Source organism: Dunckerocampus dactyliophorus, chromosome 11, assembly GCF_027744805.1.
Source record: "Dunckerocampus dactyliophorus isolate RoL2022-P2 chromosome 11, RoL_Ddac_1.1, whole genome shotgun sequence".
In the NCBI taxonomy this organism is placed as follows: Eukaryota; Metazoa; Chordata; class Actinopteri; order Syngnathiformes; family Syngnathidae; genus Dunckerocampus; species Dunckerocampus dactyliophorus.
Genome location: NC_072829.1, coordinates 16,410,606 through 16,429,888, shown reverse-complemented (window position 1 = coordinate 16,429,888; position 19,283 = coordinate 16,410,606). Strand labels below are relative to the sequence as shown.

General features: G+C 39.2%; 2 protein-coding genes across 3 annotated transcripts; both read right to left on the bottom strand.

Moving 5' to 3' along the window:
* Window positions 1-1,518: 1,518 nt before the first annotated feature.
* On the bottom strand, window positions 1,519-2,838 carry LOC129190024 (transmembrane protein 271-like). Its single transcript, XM_054792322.1, has one exon. It carries the CDS (start codon window positions 2,480-2,482, stop codon window positions 1,691-1,693), a length of 792 nt encoding a protein of 263 aa, XP_054648297.1. The 5' UTR covers window positions 2,483-2,838; the 3' UTR covers window positions 1,519-1,690.
* A 7,846-nt stretch (window positions 2,839-10,684) lies between these two features.
* On the bottom strand, window positions 10,685-18,812 carry fnta (farnesyltransferase, CAAX box, alpha). Of its 2 annotated transcripts, none has more exons than XM_054792932.1 (10): window positions 18,703-18,812; window positions 18,455-18,617; window positions 18,074-18,159; window positions 16,693-16,807; window positions 16,453-16,557; window positions 15,371-15,497; window positions 13,533-13,681; window positions 12,745-12,807; window positions 12,290-12,479; window positions 10,685-11,433 (listed from the first exon to the last, which is right to left on the bottom strand). In XM_054792932.1, the coding sequence occupies exons 2-10, from the start codon at window positions 18,580-18,582 to the stop codon at window positions 11,278-11,280; spliced, it is 1,119 nt and encodes a 372-aa protein (XP_054648907.1). In that variant the 5' UTR covers window positions 18,583-18,617; window positions 18,703-18,812; the 3' UTR covers window positions 10,685-11,277. The 2 variants fall into 2 exon arrangements, with proteins under 2 accessions (XP_054648907.1, XP_054648908.1); XM_054792933.1 differs by having other exon boundaries at window positions 18,734-18,799.
* Window positions 18,813-19,283: the final 471 nt, after the last annotated feature.

Here is a 19,283-nt window from a genome sequence, read left to right as displayed (position 1 = left end):
TTACAGTGACATGTTTATGTATTTAGTGGCTACAAAACCATTTTGGATTTTGTGTAAAAATTAAAATACAAAGGAATTGTAACAGTCAAAGTAACTGAAAAGTTGTGTAAGACATTATAATAGTTCTATTACAGTGCATCCGGAAAGGATACACAGCGCTTTACTTGTTGCACATTTTGTTATTCCGAAATTGAATGCATCTTTTTTTTGTCTGCAAAGGGGCATCAACAAAAAGTATTGAGCAATGGTCATGAATACTGATGAATGTGTGATTTTTTTCCCCTCCCCCATTTTTATTTCATTTGCAACATTTCAAAAAACTTTGTCATGTTGCCATTATTCATTTTTGTCCTCAACATTCTACACACAGCAACCCCATAATGACAGTTGTAAAGGCGCATCAACAAAGTACTGAGCAAAGGCTGTGAATACTTATGTACATGAGAGTTTGTTGTTTTTTTAACATTTCCACTTTACATTTTCAAAAAACATTTTTCATGTTGTCTTTATGGGGTATTTTGTGTTGAATTTTGAGTACAAAAATGAATTTATTCTATTAAATTCATGTTTTTTCTCAAAATAATTTGACGCACAACAACCACAACATGACAGCGCTAAGCCTCAACACATTACTGAGCAAAGTGTGAATACTTATGAACGTGTGATTTCTTGTATTTTTTATCAATTTGCAAATATTCGCAAAAAAAAATCTTTTCATGTTGTTATGTGGTGTACAGTGTCAAATTTTAAAGGAAAAATTTTATTTATTCCATTTCCGAATAAGGCTGTCACAGTGAAATGTGGGGAAAGTAAAGGCTGTGAATACTTATGTAGATGTGATTTCTTTTTTTAAAAAAAAAAAAAAAAAAAAAAAAAACATTTTTTTAATTCGTTTGCAAATATTTCAAAAAAACACTTTTTATGTTATCGTTATGGGGTGTTCTATTTAGAATTTTTAGGAAGGAAAATGAATTTTGAGACTTAGAATCTGTAAAAAGTGAAGGCTGTGAATACTTATGTACATGTGATTGCTTTCTTTAAGAAATACTTTAAATTCATTTGCAAACATAAAAAAAAACACTGTCGAATTTTTTAAAATATTATTTCATTTTGGAATAAGACTTAAAAATCAGTAAAAAGTGAATGCTCTGAATACTTTTGTACATGTGATTTTTTTTATATATATATTTTTTTTAATTCATTTGTAAAAATTTCCAAAAAAAACTATTTTGATGTTGTCGTTAGAGGGTGTTATGTGTAGAATTTGGGGGGAAAAAATGACCTTATTCCATTTTGGGATGAGGCTGTCACGTAACAATAAGATGAAAAGTAAAGGCAACATTTCCAGATGCACTGTATAACTTATACCAGTCAAAAAATGTCCCCAGCTTTCTCATGCTGACTGATTTGGACAAATGTATGTCCAAACATTTGATTATTGTACGGTAAAATATGACATTTTAGAAGTATGATCAGGATTTGGTTTGAATTCAGTGGGCGTGAGATGAGGTTAAATATACTTTTTATTGAAGTATAAATCTGAACAGTAAATATTCCAACACAGATTTATAGAAGATGATTGCCTTATTATTTGTGTTGTGAGTGTGATTGTTCAACATTAGCAGGTGTAAGAACCTGGCGCCTTCCTCGATGGTGATGGAGGATGAAGAGTGTCACACATCCACAGCGGTTATGTGTTGCACACCTCAGCCGGGAAGATGTCCTCATAAGCCGGCGGCAGGTCGCTGGGGAGCGGGTAAGAGAATGGGAAGCAGCGGTTGATCTCCGGGTCTGCGGGCGAGTACCCCGGCAGTTCGATGGACGGGTGTCCGCCGCGCTGCACCTCAGCTCCAGTCTCATCAAACACGTTCAATACAGCTAAATTGATGTAAGACACCGGCTGGAAATCCGCAGAGGAGCAGTCCCGCTCCTCGCTGAAGATGATGGGCCCGGAGCTGTGCCTCTGACCCGGCCTGCTCCTGGAAAACTGCGCCGCTTTGTAGCGCTGGATGAGCAGCAGGTTGAGGAGCCCCAGGAGGCACTCCAACGTGCTGAGAACCGTGGAGATGACCAGACTCCGATGGTACTCCCTCAGCTGCTCACAGGCGGAGCTCAGCAGTCCCGGGTGGAAGCAGTAGTGTGTGTATTTCCTCTCCACTAGAGAAGCGGTGTCCCCGTCCACCACAGCACCGGAGAAGGCGGCGAGGACTCCCAACAAGAAGACCACAACACCCAGGAGGACCAAGTTCCTGCTGCGCGGCTTCCCGGTGCAGCAGAGCAGCGCGACGCCCAGGAGAACCTGCCCGGATCCGAGCAGCATCCCGGAGTAGAAAGCTCCCGCCGCGGCGCCGAGGTGGAAATGTTCTTTGACTGAGGAACCCAGTGAGACGCATCTTAATCCCAGAGCAAGTTCGCTGAGCGCGCACACGAAGAGGAGGCTGCTGGACAGGACGACGCACAGTCCTTTGCCACTCACCTTCATTATAGTCCACCTTCTTCATCCTCCGTCTGCTCGGGGAGGAACCTCACCAGCAGCGGACATCATCGGCGGGTTCTCCTCCGGTTCACAGGCGGCGATCCGCGCCGCTGTGGCGTCTTTCTCGCATCCCGACCGCTTTACCGGAAAGATTTAAATAATTAATGGCAGGAAGGCAAGGCCTCTTGTTTTTTGCATTTACCGCCTCATCGATAATCCTTTCATAAACACTGATCACTTATCCACCTTACCACTCATCACCTTCACGTGCACAACACGCCTAAACCTTAAGTTTGGGCTGTCTGTCCCTGGCCGAGCTTGTGTGTGCGTGCGTGTGTTTGCGTGTGGCAGGAGAAAGGGCGTTCGTGTGGACCAGTAATTGGAGATGTTTGAATATGACTAACTATGCTAATATGACTTAATATATTAGCATCCCTAAAATAGTCATCGTAGTAATATAAAAATATAATAGCGTGATGTAACATCGTTTACTTTATTAATATTGTTTACACTTACGGTACAGTAGGTCAAGCGACACACTGCAAATCTGCTGATTTTTGGTCAAAAAATTTTTTTCTAGAAAATTAGGCTGTTTTTTCCCCCGGAAAACACGTTCACCCTAAATTGGTAATCATTTATAAATACATATATGTGATAAAACAAGTAAAATGTACAGCAAACATGTACCATTGTACCACTTTACATGTTTGTGTCTTTATGTGTCCTTTAGACTTCGCACTTTGTTCCATGGTCCGTGAATGCACCTGTGTGAGAGTCAAAAGTCAAACTTATACAGTAATCCCTCGCCATTTTGAGCCTTAACTTCGACGTTTTTTCAAAAATATATTACGTTGTATTAAATAATTCTTTTTTGTGGTTGACTATGGACTATTATTTGTAAAAAAAAATATATATATTTAAGCTAATTTAACATATTTTTGCCTAAATTAAGCATTTTCAAGCATAAAAATGGCTACATGAATTAAAATACAATATATGTAGTAGTGATATGTAGTACTGTACACTGGTCACAAGGTGTCAGTAATGTTACTGGAATGTTTGGTGAGACACACATGCACCAGACTTGATCACCGGAACACCAGGCTTTTACTACAAGTTTTATCTCACAAAAGGCACAATAGGAGTTTGCATGTTCTCCCTGTGCGTGCGTGGGTTTTCTCCGGGTACTCCGGTTTCCTCCCGCATTCCAAAAACATGCATGTTAGGTTTATTGGTGACTCTAAATTGTCCGTAGGTATGAATGTGAGAGTGAATGGTTGTTTGTCTATATGTGCCCTACGATTGGCTGGTGACCAGTCCAGGGTGTCCCCGGCCTCTCGCCTGAAGTCACCTGGGATAGGCTCCAGCATACCCCTGCCACCCTAATGAGGATAAGCGGCATAGAAAATTGATGGATGTTTGCAAACAGTGTATTCTGTTAAACACATTCCGTAGTTTTAGTTTTACTAATTGCCAGGTATCAAAACGCTCCCAAGAGGTGTCCTACACTCTGAAACATGCGTGCATAAAAAAGATTCATTTTGTTTTCATTCTTCTGTAATTGTGTGGTTCTTTGTCAGATAGTGAGTAGGAGTGCAGATAAGTAGAAGACGGTCCACGGCCAATACTGCTAAATCACTCCTTCTGAAGTAGCCATCATCAGCCTTAATAAAAGTGTTAAAAATGCGCTTCAGTTGTTGTCATTGAGGACGACTCTTTTATTTTTACGTGCAAGAATAAGTTGTATGTCGCCCACATCATTGCAGAGGGACGTGTGCGTGAGTCATCATATTGCTGAAATAAAGAGATGATGATGCAACCTAAATGGGTTTTGCGAAGATGTGACAGATGAAGGTAAAGAAAAAACAACCTAAGCATCCATCCTGGGGGGACTTTCCCAGTATTGTGTGAGAGGAAGGCTAGTAAAAACATACTATTTCAGGCAACCGGCTAAAAAGGGGAAGCGTGAAGCTTGTTGCATTCCACTGTTCACATTCATTTAGATGTAAAGCAGAGGACACACACACTCGACTCAATGAAGCAAATGTTTAAGTGCAATTGAAAGATAGAAGATACCCTTGGCCGTCCATTCATTACAATCAGCCATGACTGTAGCAGTTCTGTGTGTGTGTGTGTGTGTGGTGTCAGTGCAGCCAAGTCTTATTGTCCAGATGAGAGAATATCTTGCTCATGAACAACATCATCCATCACACCATTGATAGTAAAAGGACATTTTTACGTGCGTCTCGATTATTTGCAGATTTTTGCCATTCACATCCTAACCATCCTAACATCCTGAATATCCTAACCAATGTCTGGAGCACTTTAGAAATGGCTCCAAAATACTTTCCCATCTTGTGTAAACTTACAATTCCCCATCTTAGATGTCTAAGTTCCAAGGAACGAATTCTTTTATGCTGGCAAGCTGCAGTCAGTCATGATCTTAGCTCAAACAATTCATGGAAGAATCAGACATTCAAGTAGTTTAACACTGATCAACTTTTTAAAACACTTGGACAGTGGTTAACTTCTTTTTACACTTGACAGCTGTGTTTATGTTTGGTCACATGTTCCTTAGGGGCTGGCAGTAAGGACTTACTTTGGGAACTCCAAACAGAGAAAATGGTTTTGTTGTTCCACTGTACTCTACTGTTACTGTACTATTATATACTGTATGTGTGTGTGTGTGTGTGTGTTCGTTCAAGTGGGAAATCTCAACACACTGACTGTGATTAAGAGCTCTTTAAATAAACCTGGAGCAGAGAAGGTTCTGGAAATAGCTTTATTAAAATCCAAGAATGAGGAGTCACCATGACAGAGTATTTTCATTGTGGAGAAAATGAGAGAATTTAATGGTCCGATAAATTTGATGAGTTTTTTTTTTTTTTTTTTTATCAGGGAAGCCCTCATGGTTCTGCTGTGTGCACACAAAGCTGGAAGACACCAAAGTCATCACTGTTAGGTCCACCTAAAATTGTACATTTCATTATTATTAGTTATTATTCCATGTTTCTAAAGCATTAGAAACCAAAGGGGCTGACTGCGGCCTAGTGAGCACAGTAACCTCGCGTCACTTCGAGCTTTGAATTTCGCGGCTTCACTGTATTATGGTTTTTCAAAAATCTATTAATTAATAAATCATGCTGTTTCGTGGTTGAATATGGCCGATTATTTGTCAAAAAATATGCACATTTAAGCAAATGTTACATATTTTTACCTAGATTAAGCATTTTCAAGCATAAAAATGGCTAAATAAAGTGAAATACAAATATGAGGCATTCAGAAGACACAGTCAACATGATGACATGTAGTATTCTACACTGGTCACCGGTGTCCGTCATTTTACTGTAATGTTCAGTGAGACACACAAGCACCAGACCCGATGGCGGGAACAACAAGCTTTTATTGCAGGTTTGAGTTATTTCAGAAAAGGCACAATAAACCCTAATATGGGCTATTGTTGTAGCTCTAACCCATGGCAAACTCAACTCAACTCTGAATCTCCAACGTCACTTCCTGTCCGTCCCCCACTCGGTTCCCCAAGCACCGGAACACATTTACAGCAAAACACACACAAGCATGAGTCTTATCTATGTCTTAAATGGCTTATTTTCTCTTATTATGTCTACTGTATTGGGTAATACGAGTGTAAAGGTGACTGTAGGGGTGTTATTTTATATCTAGGGAGCTCTAATAATGATTAAAAAAATGGATTTCAAAGGTCGTTAACAGGTTTCCTATGCTCTAGCAATGAAAATATTCCATTATTAAATACGGAATCCTACTTTGCGGAAATTCACTGATCGCCGTGATTAGTGTCGACATAAAACGTGAGCTCCGAAGGAGCAATTTCCATGAAAAATAGATCCATTGTTGGTTGTTGTAGTATTAACGTCATCATTATCACTAAGCAGTGTAAAAAAACCCCAACAGCAACTCCTGTCTAGTTTGACAGCGTTAAAATGTGCATAGTGACTTCCTGTTCAGTGCAAAGTGGTTCTGATGTGAGGCTGTTTAATTTTGTGTTTAGAATGTGTGGCGAGCCAATAAAAATGAGCCGCAGACTACAAATAGCCCCCGGGCCGGACTCTGGACCGCCATTGTGTAAACAGAACAGATAGTAATAGAAAACAAAACAATAGCATTAACAAAACAGTAATATTAGCCGAAAAAAAAGAGGCCTTTTACCAGTATTAGCGTCTCAATACAGAGTCTGAATCATCGATGAATCCTTTCAAATGGAAGCAAATCAACTAAATAGACTCTTAAAAGACTTGGTTACTGAGTGATAAATATTACTAATTAGTTTCCTTGGAGAGACTTTTCAATTCAAAGTGTCCTTGAATGCTGCATTCCACAGAATGTTCAGCTGAGCTTCTTCTATGAAAAGATTTCAGGGCCAAGCAGTGTCGGGTCACTCGACATCACCATCATTTCATTAAGCTGAAAATATTGAAGCCAATTATAAATCATCCCGCAGGCTTGGACATGCTGGTCTGCTGGAAGCAGCTGATGCAGAAAGGAGATTAATATCTAAAGTGCATTTCTTGCCATCACTGTGATTGTTCTTTAAGAGGATGAACACTTGTCATTGCTTCATGGATTTTCACAAAGTTTTTCAGAGGATTTTTAGCCCAGGACTTTCGAGCAAAGCTCAACTATGAGGTAATGCAGCGAGATGAGATGTAATGATTACCATTACAAACCAATACCCAAGATTCAACGCATTCATTGGATAATAGCGAACACAGTAATATTTCTAATACATGTTATTATGACCGGCATGCACGGACGACATCAAGTCACTGTCACCACCCTCCGTATTTGGAGGCAAATGCATGGAATTATTTCCAAGTGTCAGAGTAAAAAGTCAGTGAATATGAGCATTATGTAACATGTCGCTCAGACGGAACCAAAAGGATGAGTTGGTATGTGGTTGGACCTGTTGCCCTCCAGGAAAACACCCACTCCAGGAAAGAAAAGTTTATCCAGAATGACAAGAGGAGGTTAGTAGGCCATATTTTTATTGTTTAGTTTGCTTGTCTTTAGTGGGAACATTACCTCGGCTCTCTTGTCTGAGAGTATAAGGAAAATGACTATGGAAACATGCTATTACACTACGATAAGTACAGTATTACTAGATGCAATCGGTATGGCGAGCAAATCATACCAGAATGTCCAAATGCATGCAATACCTCAAGGTCATAATCTTGTTCCTTTTCTCTGCTTCTCTTTCTATACAGGGCGTCCCTAAAGCCTGGACACATGCGCAAAAATGCATGAACAGTAATCCATCGCCACTTCGTGTTTTGAATTTCATGACTTCACTTTATCACGTTTTTTGTTTTTTTTAATCACGGCCTATTAGTCTAAAATATGCATATTTAAGCAAATCATACTTTTTTGTCTAAATTAATTCTTTTCAAGCAAATGAACTACTGTACAAGTATAAGGCATTCAGAAGACGCATTCAGAGATATGTAGTAATTCACTCTGGTCACTAGGTGCCAGTAATGTTACTGTAATGTTTGGCGAGACACACAAGCACCAGACTTGATCGCCGGAACAAGCTTTTACTGCTGGTTTGAATGATCTCACAACAGACACAATAATCCCTGCCATAACCCACGGCAAGATGAAATCCCACTCTTGAATCCCGGACGGCACTTCCTGTCCGTGCCGCAGTCAGCTGCCCTAGCAGCCAAACACACCGACCGCAACACACATGAGCACGAGTCCTATTTATGTCTTCCATGTCTTATTATGCAGTGGTGGAGCTTGGTGGAGACATTTCAGGTATCAACTTATGAGCACCTCTGTGAATAATGGTCTCATCTTGGCCACCCCAATGAAAAATGTGTGGCTCCGCCACTGTTATTATGCCTGCTATGTTGGACAATAAGAGTGTAAAGGTGACTATAGGGGTGTTGCTTCATGTCTAGAGGGCTCTTAAATGTAATGAGAGGGGCTTCTATGCTCTAAACTACAAAAAATATGGAATCCTACTTTGCAGAAGTTCACTTATCACTGTCGGATCTGGAACCAATTAACCACAATAGACAAAAGATTACTGTATTATACAAATTGTTATATTTAACAAGTTAATTTTTATATATGTTTTCTTCTTTTAAACTGAATTTACTGATTTCATACTTTTTATTTATATTTTACTTATTGTATTTATGGCACTTTAAATTATATTATTTCTAAATAATTGTTTCATGTGTTATATTAATTTAAAATAGTTTTTTTTGTCTAATTTCTGTATATTGTATGTCCAGACACCAGAGACACCTTGTACGTTTACATCAAAGTTAAATTACTGTAAACTTTTCTCTCCAGTTTGTTCGGATTTCTAATCAAACTTTCCCATTAGGAAGCACAGTGAGGGAAATGAAAATAACCTGTTCCAAGGTCAAACTGCCACCTCTCTACCGTAACTTTGGTAAAAAGTGACAATACATAAATGACGCTGAGCAAAAGTAATGGGACACCACTGGAGCTTACGTTTCTACAATTGAGCATATTGTAGATCCTACAGTATGGAAATGTTTATAAACCAAGCCTGGCTGCCAATCTCATCATAAATATCATAAAGTAAGACCTTAGCCAGAACTCCTTGTTAATACATAAGACCTTACGTTCGTGCACTGCTTATGAATATGGATTTTGAAAAACAGGCAGGAGCTTAAGCTTTTATGGACGTTGTGGACAACAAGGTGTGGAATTACAGACTCGTCTTATTTACTGCGTATGATTCATGACACACAAGCTAAAGAGTTGTGGGGTTCAAATTAGACTGCTGACTCTTTAGGATTCAACCAATGTAAGCACTTATTGATGCTTGCATTTCCCACGTTCACTTTACTCACAGGTAAGTCTAACTCGATGCACAATTTTACTGCAAAATTTTGTTTGCAATGCTTGTCTTGTAATCACATAGTTTTTTTTTTTTGCATATCATCATCTGGTGTACTGTACCACAAGTACTAGGGTACTCGTCTACTAACACTGCTGCAAAAACTAGAGGGACAGCGCATGTTGTGGTGAAGGAAACATGGATGAAGTGATGTGAAGCGATTGACCAGCTCCTACAGAGTGTGAGACACGAGGCGGAGTGCTAATGCGTGTGTGTTTGACCAGAAAGGGCAGCAGTGGCTTAACAAGTACAGTACAGCCCTAGTAGCTTTTTGTGTGGGTTACGTTCCAGATCACCAGCGAATACCAAAAAACCAAGGGTAATTGATCCGCCCATATAAATGTCTATTTTGACACAAACCCCAAACCCCCCTACTAGCTTGATGTTGACATTCTCCTCTGATTTTTGATCAACATTTGCAATAAAGGCGACTGTCGTAATTAGATTAGATTCAGCTCCAGAACCCTCTCCTTCTCTCTTCAATTGCCATTGTTCACTGGTGGTATTACCCAAGTTTAAGCGCTAATATCCCTCACACACACTTCTCATATTATCACATACTGCAAGTATAAATTATTACCCACTTATTGTGAATGTGGTGTTTTCCACAGAAAAAAACAGCCTGTTTTTTTGAAACAATAAATATACGGCATGTAGATTTGCAGGGCCGTGAGTGCTGAATCGTGAATGTGATACGTGCACATACTCGACTATTTTGTGATGCATTTCCCCCACCATTAAACCTGAAAAAGGTGAGAGGTGTGTAAAGATTTAATAATGAGTCAGTTGCAAAGTCACTTTAAAACACAAATAAGACACTTGAGAGTGCTTTTAGTAACGCCATGTCCTGTTGCTAGCAATGCAATGTAACATGATAACATAGGACCAATACCTACAAACAAAGCTATCATAGGAGGGCAGAATGATGAACTACATACATGATCATATGCGATGAAACCTAATGGCCCACAAATGATTTCTGTCCTGCTTTTGAATGGACTTGCCATATATGTGTATATATTAGGGCTGTCAATTTATTACAAATTTTAATCAAATTACCAGTTTTCAAATCAATTAATCATGATTAATCACTATTTAAAACCGTGTCTGAAAAATGCCCATTTTTACAGTATTTTTGTGACAGAAAGATAAATGACAGGACAGGATACAGTATACAGATATACATCTGTATTTATTATATATATTTGAAAAAATTAACAGCTCCAAAGGAACTAACATTTAGATTAAGCTAAAAGATACTACGTCTGATGTTTTGCGCGTATTTGTGGGATTTCCGAGCATTTTTAAAAATGCAACAAATTGTGCTTTCGCATTAAGAGTTACCAAGTGATGAAAATATCCACTCGTTGTCGTTCTGTTTATTTAGACCACACATACACTCGTAATAAAGATGTTTCTGACGTTTGGAATGTCCATGAATGCACCTTGCGGTCGTCTAACAACACTGTCATTCCGAGGACCAATGGATTAGGGACGTGTTTGTGAGTTGGAGATATATATGGTGTTGGAAATTGCAATGCCGGTGATGTGTTCAGGTCAGAATAAAGTTAGAAAAGAGCGTCAAGACTCTGTGTGACTGTGGGGACGCTACTCTGTGCCTGTCTGCTGTCATAAAAACTTGCCATGATGTGAATGAGTTAATTACATTAAAATGTTTAACTCTTAATACTATGACTGCCATTAAGGAGTTATTTTTTTGACAGCCCTAGTATATGTATCCATATATGTATATATAAGCTGTCATTTCCTTCCCTGCATGAGCGTGTGTAGTGAGAATCCTGTTCTACAATAAACAAAACTGGAGTTGACAGTCAGAAGTTCAGCAAAGAAGTTTTGTGGTAGTGGAGTGGGCACAGCATGTCTAGTTCACTTCCTGCTGCTCAGCTGTCGGAGATGGAGGTTCAGCATCAGCTGTTATAGGCCCACTCAATCCATATTTGCTCTTTAAAGAACGTCCCAAAAACAGCCAATACTCCTTACGGATGTTATCCTTCTCCTGAGCTAAAAGTTGGCAAACCTTGGAAGAAGACAAAAGAGAAAAGACAACATTAAATTTGCACCCTCAGGTACTAAGTACACACTGCAGCTATAAATCCAGCAGAGGGCGCTGTCTCACACGTTAATTCACTCACCTTTGAAAGAAAATGCTTTGACTCAAACCAAACCCATTTTCGCATAACAAATCATGTCAATCCAATTAATCCATTCCAGAAACCCCAAAAATGCTAACACAAAAAACTTTAGATTTCTACAACTATTTAAAATGCACATAAATGAGAAAAGACGGAGATAAATGAACATTTAAAGTTTAATTTTACTTTACTGTTTACTTTTACGAAGTAGGAGGAGGAGAAGGGGAGGAGATATTAACACGAACAGCACCGTCATGTTTAGCTAGGAGTTATTTCTTGAATTCTCACCTACTTGTGGCGTAATGGGCTCCACACAAGGGAGACGACAAACGACCATGATTGGTGAAACTCATTACCTACGTGTACAAAACTCTGCACACGGGAGGCGACAAGCGGCTGTGGCCAGCTACACCAGTGGGTGGCACACTCACACTCACATCAAGACCTATGCCAAATAGCTCCGGAAAATCTGACACGGCAAGTATTATTATTTTTTCTTCCATGTTTACCTGCGTGAGCGTATTGAACAGCATCCTTTGTGGAAATAGTAAACTTTCAAATGGCTAAAATTATGCATAAAGCAAACAATAGCTGGCTGCTAACAGGGACGTGTTGTGATTAAAAATGCGTTACAAACACAGTTGGACTCAAGCAGTGTTTTGAGACGACAAGACAACTACAAACAGACTGAAAAGCAAAGTTTTTTCCGTTAAAATTTGGAGCACCTTACATCTTACTTACTTCTAAAGCTCGATTTAAGGTTTCCATGCGTTCTTCCTCCGCGTTTTCTTTTTCACTGCTGCTCTCCAAAGCATCTTCGTAGCAATCAAAGAGAAAGGCTAGAAGGTAAGAGGAACAACGTGTCTCCTTCAGTTCCAGGATTTTTTCCAGCAGGCCGGGCTGAGATGACAGACCTCTGTCTTGCAGCATCCTTGGAGAAAAATCAGGATTCGTCATCACTACTTGGTAGGTTGCAAGTAGCAATAATAGAAGTGATGGCAGCAATAATGACCATTATGCTCATTACTGTCCCAGTATTGTGAGATGACAACAGTTTGATCAGACTGCAATCAGTGCCCACTCGGGTAAATAAATTAAGAATCAGTCAGGAACTTATCGTAAGATCAAATAATCATTGTGGCAGATTTATACAGTGCATATAAAAAGAAACACCATATAGGAAATAAATGTCTTACCCTTTCAAGTAGTTCCATGCACTTTCATTATGGGGGGCCTTCCTGATCTGGGTCAAACAGTACCTTATGTGAGAATACAAATGGAGGCAAGATAAAGACAGTTGTGCAGAGAAGAACCGCAAACATTCTAAGTAAAATCATAGAAGTCATATTTACCTAAATAAACTACAACATAACCTCCCAGTGTTAATAATAATAATAATAAAATATAAATGTGTGTATGTATAAAATAATAAATCTAGACCGTGGTAGATAGATTTGGCCATACCTGTTTCACTCCCTTACACACATACTGCAGATGACTTGGTCACACATTATATTGCATCTGTTTATCAATATAGTGATATATTAGATGTACAATGATGTGTACATTATCTTTAAAATCAGTGCACATTTACATAAAGCCCAGGAAGCATCACACATTTTTTTGGTTTTAATCATTCGTGCGTGTTTTAAGGCACACACATGCATGTCTACTGCTGCGCAAAATACGTCCAGTAACTTCAAGCTCTGTTGTTAAATAAAAACATGAGATCATGTTGCACATTTCTGCTGAGTTTCACCCATCCACACGCAAACACTGGGTCAGAGTTTTTGAAAATCTCCACTCTGGCCGAACTTTTTGCGTTATGGGACAAGTATGCAAATTAAACAATGATGCCATCTACCCCAACTTCCGCGCAGTCCTGTGGGAAATGCTGACTCCTACACATTAATGGAAGTGGATATTCCCCAGATACTGGTAGAAATGTGATGTGAAAGGCACTTGAGGATACGGACAGACTTACTCAATCTCTCTCTCTAGCACGGCTTGATCGGAGAAGCCTGTCGTGAGTGAGATGACAAAATGCCTCTGATTCCAGGCAGAATTATTCCTCACATCTTCTTCCAGGAGATTCTCTACAAACTCCAGCTCCTTGTCCCATAGTTTGTACTCCTGAAAGTTTAATGGAAAGAATGAATATCTTGTCGTAATTTGGCACTTTCACATGTTTTGGGCCTTCCGTGCTGTTCAGAGTTGTGTAAAAATAACGCTGCATATTAAAGATCAGTGTTTATTTCAATATACAGTATAACTGCCTCCTTGCAGGATATTTTCACTACACGGCACCAGAGGACTTCAACGGAAGTGCAGCAGCCAGCTTGTTAAAATGTTTTTAAAAAAAAGACAACTTTCTATTGCATTGCACTGCTAATGTTATTCCAACTAGTAGGGTTATGAGAGTATCATCTTGGTTAAACATCACTATCTGACGCCTCAAGAAATCTGCAGCACAGTGAATTGACAGTTTCTTTTAGCTCACTGGCTTGGCGACAAACAGCTCTGGCCGGCGGCAAACAGCTGTGGCCAGCGACAACGGTGAGCGACGTGCTCACATCCAGAGTGAATTACGAGTCTGCCGCGGTTTTGATTCGCTGTCAAATTTGGAAGGAATTTTGTATCAAAGTAGTTCAGAGGAGAAAAAGTGGTGTTGATCAAGTACTCTTGCTAGGATCGGATCTTGCGTGTATTGAAGATAAACAGACGTAAATGTTCATGTAAACTAATGTAAACTTACCTGATATGTTTACTCTGGCGCCATCAAGTTTCCATGCCGCTGTTTTTTCTTTATATCTCTAATTTCTTTTTTGGAAATGTCTAGTAGCTCCGGGATATCTGACATGGCAGGTATTATTTTTCCTCCAAGTTTACCTGCAAGAGAGTACTGAATAGCCTCCTGTCCGCTCATTAGTCGGTCAATGAAACTCCCGCTGATTGGTCCTCATCTAGGCAAAAGTTGAACATTTTTCAACTTTTTGGGATCGCATGTGCACGATGACATGCACACGCATACAATTTACGTGTCGCTTGGCTGGACAGAGACTGGCAATAAAAGCCCTGTCGCGCAAGTTCCATTGAAAATTAATGGACTAGTGACGTCGCCTCCTGTGTGTGGAGCTCATCAATCAGATGTGGTCGCTCGTTTGAGCCAGTCGTGCGGAGGGCTGGACTGCAGGGACGACTACCGTTACATACGGATATCGACTTTGAAATAAATGACAACTATAATTAGTTTTTCAAAAACTAATATATGACTGCTGTTTCGTGCTTGACTACGGCCTATTATTAGTCAAAAATATGAATATTAAGCTATTTTTATGTATTTTTTGTCTAAATTAAGCATTTAAGCATAACAATTAGTAAATGAACTAAAATACAGTTTAAGGGATTAAAGGACAACATGCATGTTAGGTTAATTGACGACTCTAAATTGTCCATAGGTGTGAATGTGAGTGTGAATGGTTGTTTATATGTGCTCTGCGATTGTCTGGCGACCAGTCCAGACTGTACCCCGCCTCTTGCCCGAAGACAGCTGGGATAGGCTCCAGCTTTTCCACGACACGAGTGAGGACAAGCAGTATTGAACCAATTAATCGCGATAAACGAGGGATTATTGTAATCTGTTTTCAGGGAGGAAAGTGCTCCGGCAGAAGATATGCTCTACATCTGTATTTGATATGGCCAAAATTCCTAAAGATCAGTTAGTTTCTTGACAATTTAAAAACGAATTATTTAAAAGCACTAATAAATCTGATGATAATAATTATCATCATCATCATATTATAAACACTGTCCATCACTAACCTGGATGACCCACTGCCTGTGTTGCCAAGCATGGTAGTTCTTTGCATCTTGGCTGAGGATGTCTGCAATGAACTCCAGCTCCTCTGAGGGATCGTTCAACCACTCTACCACGATACGCCTATGATGCCTGGAAGACAGTTGCAATGCTGAGATGGTTTTTCATTTCACTTCACAACATTGTTTCTCTCTGCAATTCATTTTGTCACTCGTTATATCGCAGTTGGAATACCGCTTCCTCACTCTATTGCGGTTCTTCAGAAAATAATTAATTAATAAATGCTCTCTGTTTTGTGGTTGACTATGGCGTATTATTAGTCAGAAAATATTGAAAGACAAGTTATATGCAGCATTCTGGTCACGAGGCATCAGTGATATGAGACATGACGTTAGATTACATTACCTTTCACACTGCATGGAGACAGGATACTGAGAGAGCCAACATGCAATGGCTGAGACGGACATGCCACGGCTGAGCTCGAGTTGGAAAAAAATTAAAAGGGTTCTCCTCTCAATCTGTGTGGAAATGGTACGTTTTTGGCTTCTTTGTCCTTCTTCCCCACTCCGTTTGAAACACTTAAATTTAGAATACTGTAAGTAAATTGTTGAGGCTAACTAGTTAGCTCAGTAGCTTGCTATGCAAGCGGCGGCTGTCTTCTTATGGCCCTGCAATGATCCCATAGCCTGCGCAATGTGATTTAAACAAAGAATAATAGGAGTGTAAAAGTGACTATTGGGGTCTTATTTCATGTCTACAGGACACTAATCGTGGTAAAACCTGTATTTATAAAGTAATAAACAGGTTTTCTATGCCTTAACTAAGAAAATATTCCGTTTATTAATATTGAATTCTACTTTGCGGAAGTTTCACTTATCGTGGTCAGCTCTGGAACCTATTGCTGGGTTTCACGTGCTGTCACATTCCGATTGTTGTCAGCTTCGCCTCAAAAGGTGGGCAAATAACCGCGATTAACGAGGGACGACTGTACTTGATTACATAAATGAAACTGGAGAAAATGACTTTCCCTAAAAGCTAACATCCTATGGCACGATGTTTGAACTGACATTTCTTTAGATGTACTCACCACACTTGGTAGTTTTTAGGTTGATCCTCAATGATGGCTGTAATGTACCTCATTTCCTCCCTCAGGTCCTTTGCCAGAGCTTGTAGCAACACCCGCCTGTAGTGCCTGCATGTTGCCACAAAATGCCCGCAGTTATGCAACTGCCTTTCAGAAAACATCTTGTTACGGGCAGCGAACCTAATTAAAATAAACTGTATTTCAAACATAATTTCCAGTCAAACTTATCAACAACGAGCTTACCACACTGTGTAATTTGCAGCATTCAGCTCAATGGCATCTGCAGTCAAGGCGAAAGCTCTTTCGCTCTTTTCATCATTCTTTAGGAGGGCACGGAAATAATCAAAAACATCAGAGACTGTTGGAAAAGACAGAAAATAAATGAACACAAACAGTTTAACAGTCACGTATTTACATTATTTGCATGGGTACTGATGCACCTATTTACAGTATGATTTGCAATCCTGCGCAACAGCTGCTATTTATTTGGACCAAACATGTAAAACTCATTAAAGGTAGGGGTGGGTGGATCTATCGAAATTTCGGTAGTATCAATATGAAAGGTATCAGATCATCACTAGTGTGATGAGATTGAGATTTTTCAGTTCACTTTTTTTTTTTTTTTTTACAAATATCTGTTGTTTTGTTCATCTTATTACATCATTGATATGACACCCCTCCCCAACAAGCTGACCTATATGTATGTATGCAGGTACTACTTTATTTTTTAGTCATATTTACATTACCAACCACTGCTATTGGCACCCATGAGCATTGCACTACATACTGTCCTGGACGCAACACTGTGAATTTGTAACCTGTAACATTGCAAATACCACATTTCTAATCATTCTATGTAAATATGTCTAGTAGTGTTGTCCATATATATGTAAACTTATTTACTATTGTTGTACTTTGTAACAGAGAGTCAAGTTCCTAGTGTGGTAACACACGGCAAATAAAGTTGATTTTGATATTGTTAAAGGTAAATATTTTTATACTGTTGGGGTAATTTGGGAATAAGGTCATGGATTTTGGCCACAAAAGGGCTCAGATTTGAATGCGAGCCAATAGTAGATTGCATGTAATAAAAGGAAATAATTGTACTATTTTGTTGATACTGTCACATTGTTATAATTATATATTGTTAAGTTGTTCACTATTGAGTTTGGGGATAAAACATTTGTTTTTGCATAAAATATGTATCCTGTGTTTTATTCTGATTATAATCATGCTCAATAAATTAAAGCTGCCATTCTTCCTTGGCTCCAAATGACACTTTTTTCACCCAAAAAATTTATGTTACCAATTGTGGTTTCAGAGAACAGTTTGTACAAAATTAAAATGTTCATCACAACGTCGAGGTCAACGGAATAGGATTTGTCGTTCGGCCCGAAAAGGGGGAGTGGCTTTTAAGTGTGCGCGCACATCCACTTACGGTACACGCAATCTCAGAGAAGCAATTGAAAATTACCAGTCATTGCGGAGCAGAAAGACTAGGTTGGTATCGAATCGACACCATATTTATCAGAATCTTGCACCGCAATGGAGATGTTTTCTGGTGCTTTAACTTGCTGCAAATTGCATCTTCAGCTAGTGTAATACCTATCTCCAACAAACTCACACTTTTCTGAATAAGCGATCTTTACAACAGGGTTCGGTCCATCATCCTGAGGAACAGGCTCCAAGTCAGCCCACTCCTTTCTGTCTCTGAAACACACATATAAAAACAAACAAATAAAACTCTAGCTGAACAAATGAATACATACCAAATGCATCACATTAATGCAGTAGAACTTGTTTGGGGAGGCACCTGTAACTTAACATTAACGTAAGACCTTACGATACTGAAGTAATGTCAAGTTTGGAAAATAGGCACGCTCATTTAATGTTTTTCGTACTCAAACACGAGACAAAAGCTAGTCTTCATTCCATGATTAAGTTAGTTCTACTAATAAGCAGCTACCTAGCTAAACACTAATACATTTCGGTAACGGACACCTACCTGTAAAACATGTACCGAGTGGGGTCCAAGACAAAGCCATCCTCGACATGGTCCCCCGCCTCTACATTAAACTCACTATCTTCTTTAAATGTCCCAAAATCGTTGGAAATATCCTCCATACCCGACATTGCTAACGTGTTAGCTTATTAATCACGTCTATGCTCTGGAAGGAAAGACAAGAACGCCATTTCCGGTTTCACAAACAGGATACTGTAGAACATTTGTAAATATTTTTATTCTTTTGATACCTTTTAGTATAGAGAAAATAGGACATATCACCCAAAGTGTATGCAGTCCTTCTCCTAGTATTGAAAAAAATTGACGCCGTATTTCAAGACACAAGATGTGCGAATCATGAATGAGTCGGTCAAATCTCGCGAGTCTTTAAATGGTCGAGACTCACGGGTACTCGTCTCCGTTAACTAGTTCACTCATTCACTTACAGTACTACAGCTAGTTTTGTTTAAACAGTTAACATGTCACCAAACTGTGCAACTGCTATTCTTGCTGCTAGTACACTCCTGTTCAAAATCTTAAGACCAGTTAAAAAATGGCTAGAATTTGCATTTTGCACATTTGGATCTTACTGAGGTTTTAAGTAGAGCTACAATATTCAAAAGCAAGAAGGGGGAGTGAGACAAAAAGCATTTTTAAAAAGTAATTTATTGAAAACAACAATTAAACTGAAATAGGCTGTTTATCAGCTGATCAAACGTTTAAGACCATCGCTCAAAAAAATAAAAAAAACCCTCTCCAAACCAGAACAAAAAATGTCCTCAGTAGGACTCAGTAATGAGTAGCTCCACCGTTCTTGTTAATCACTTCAAAA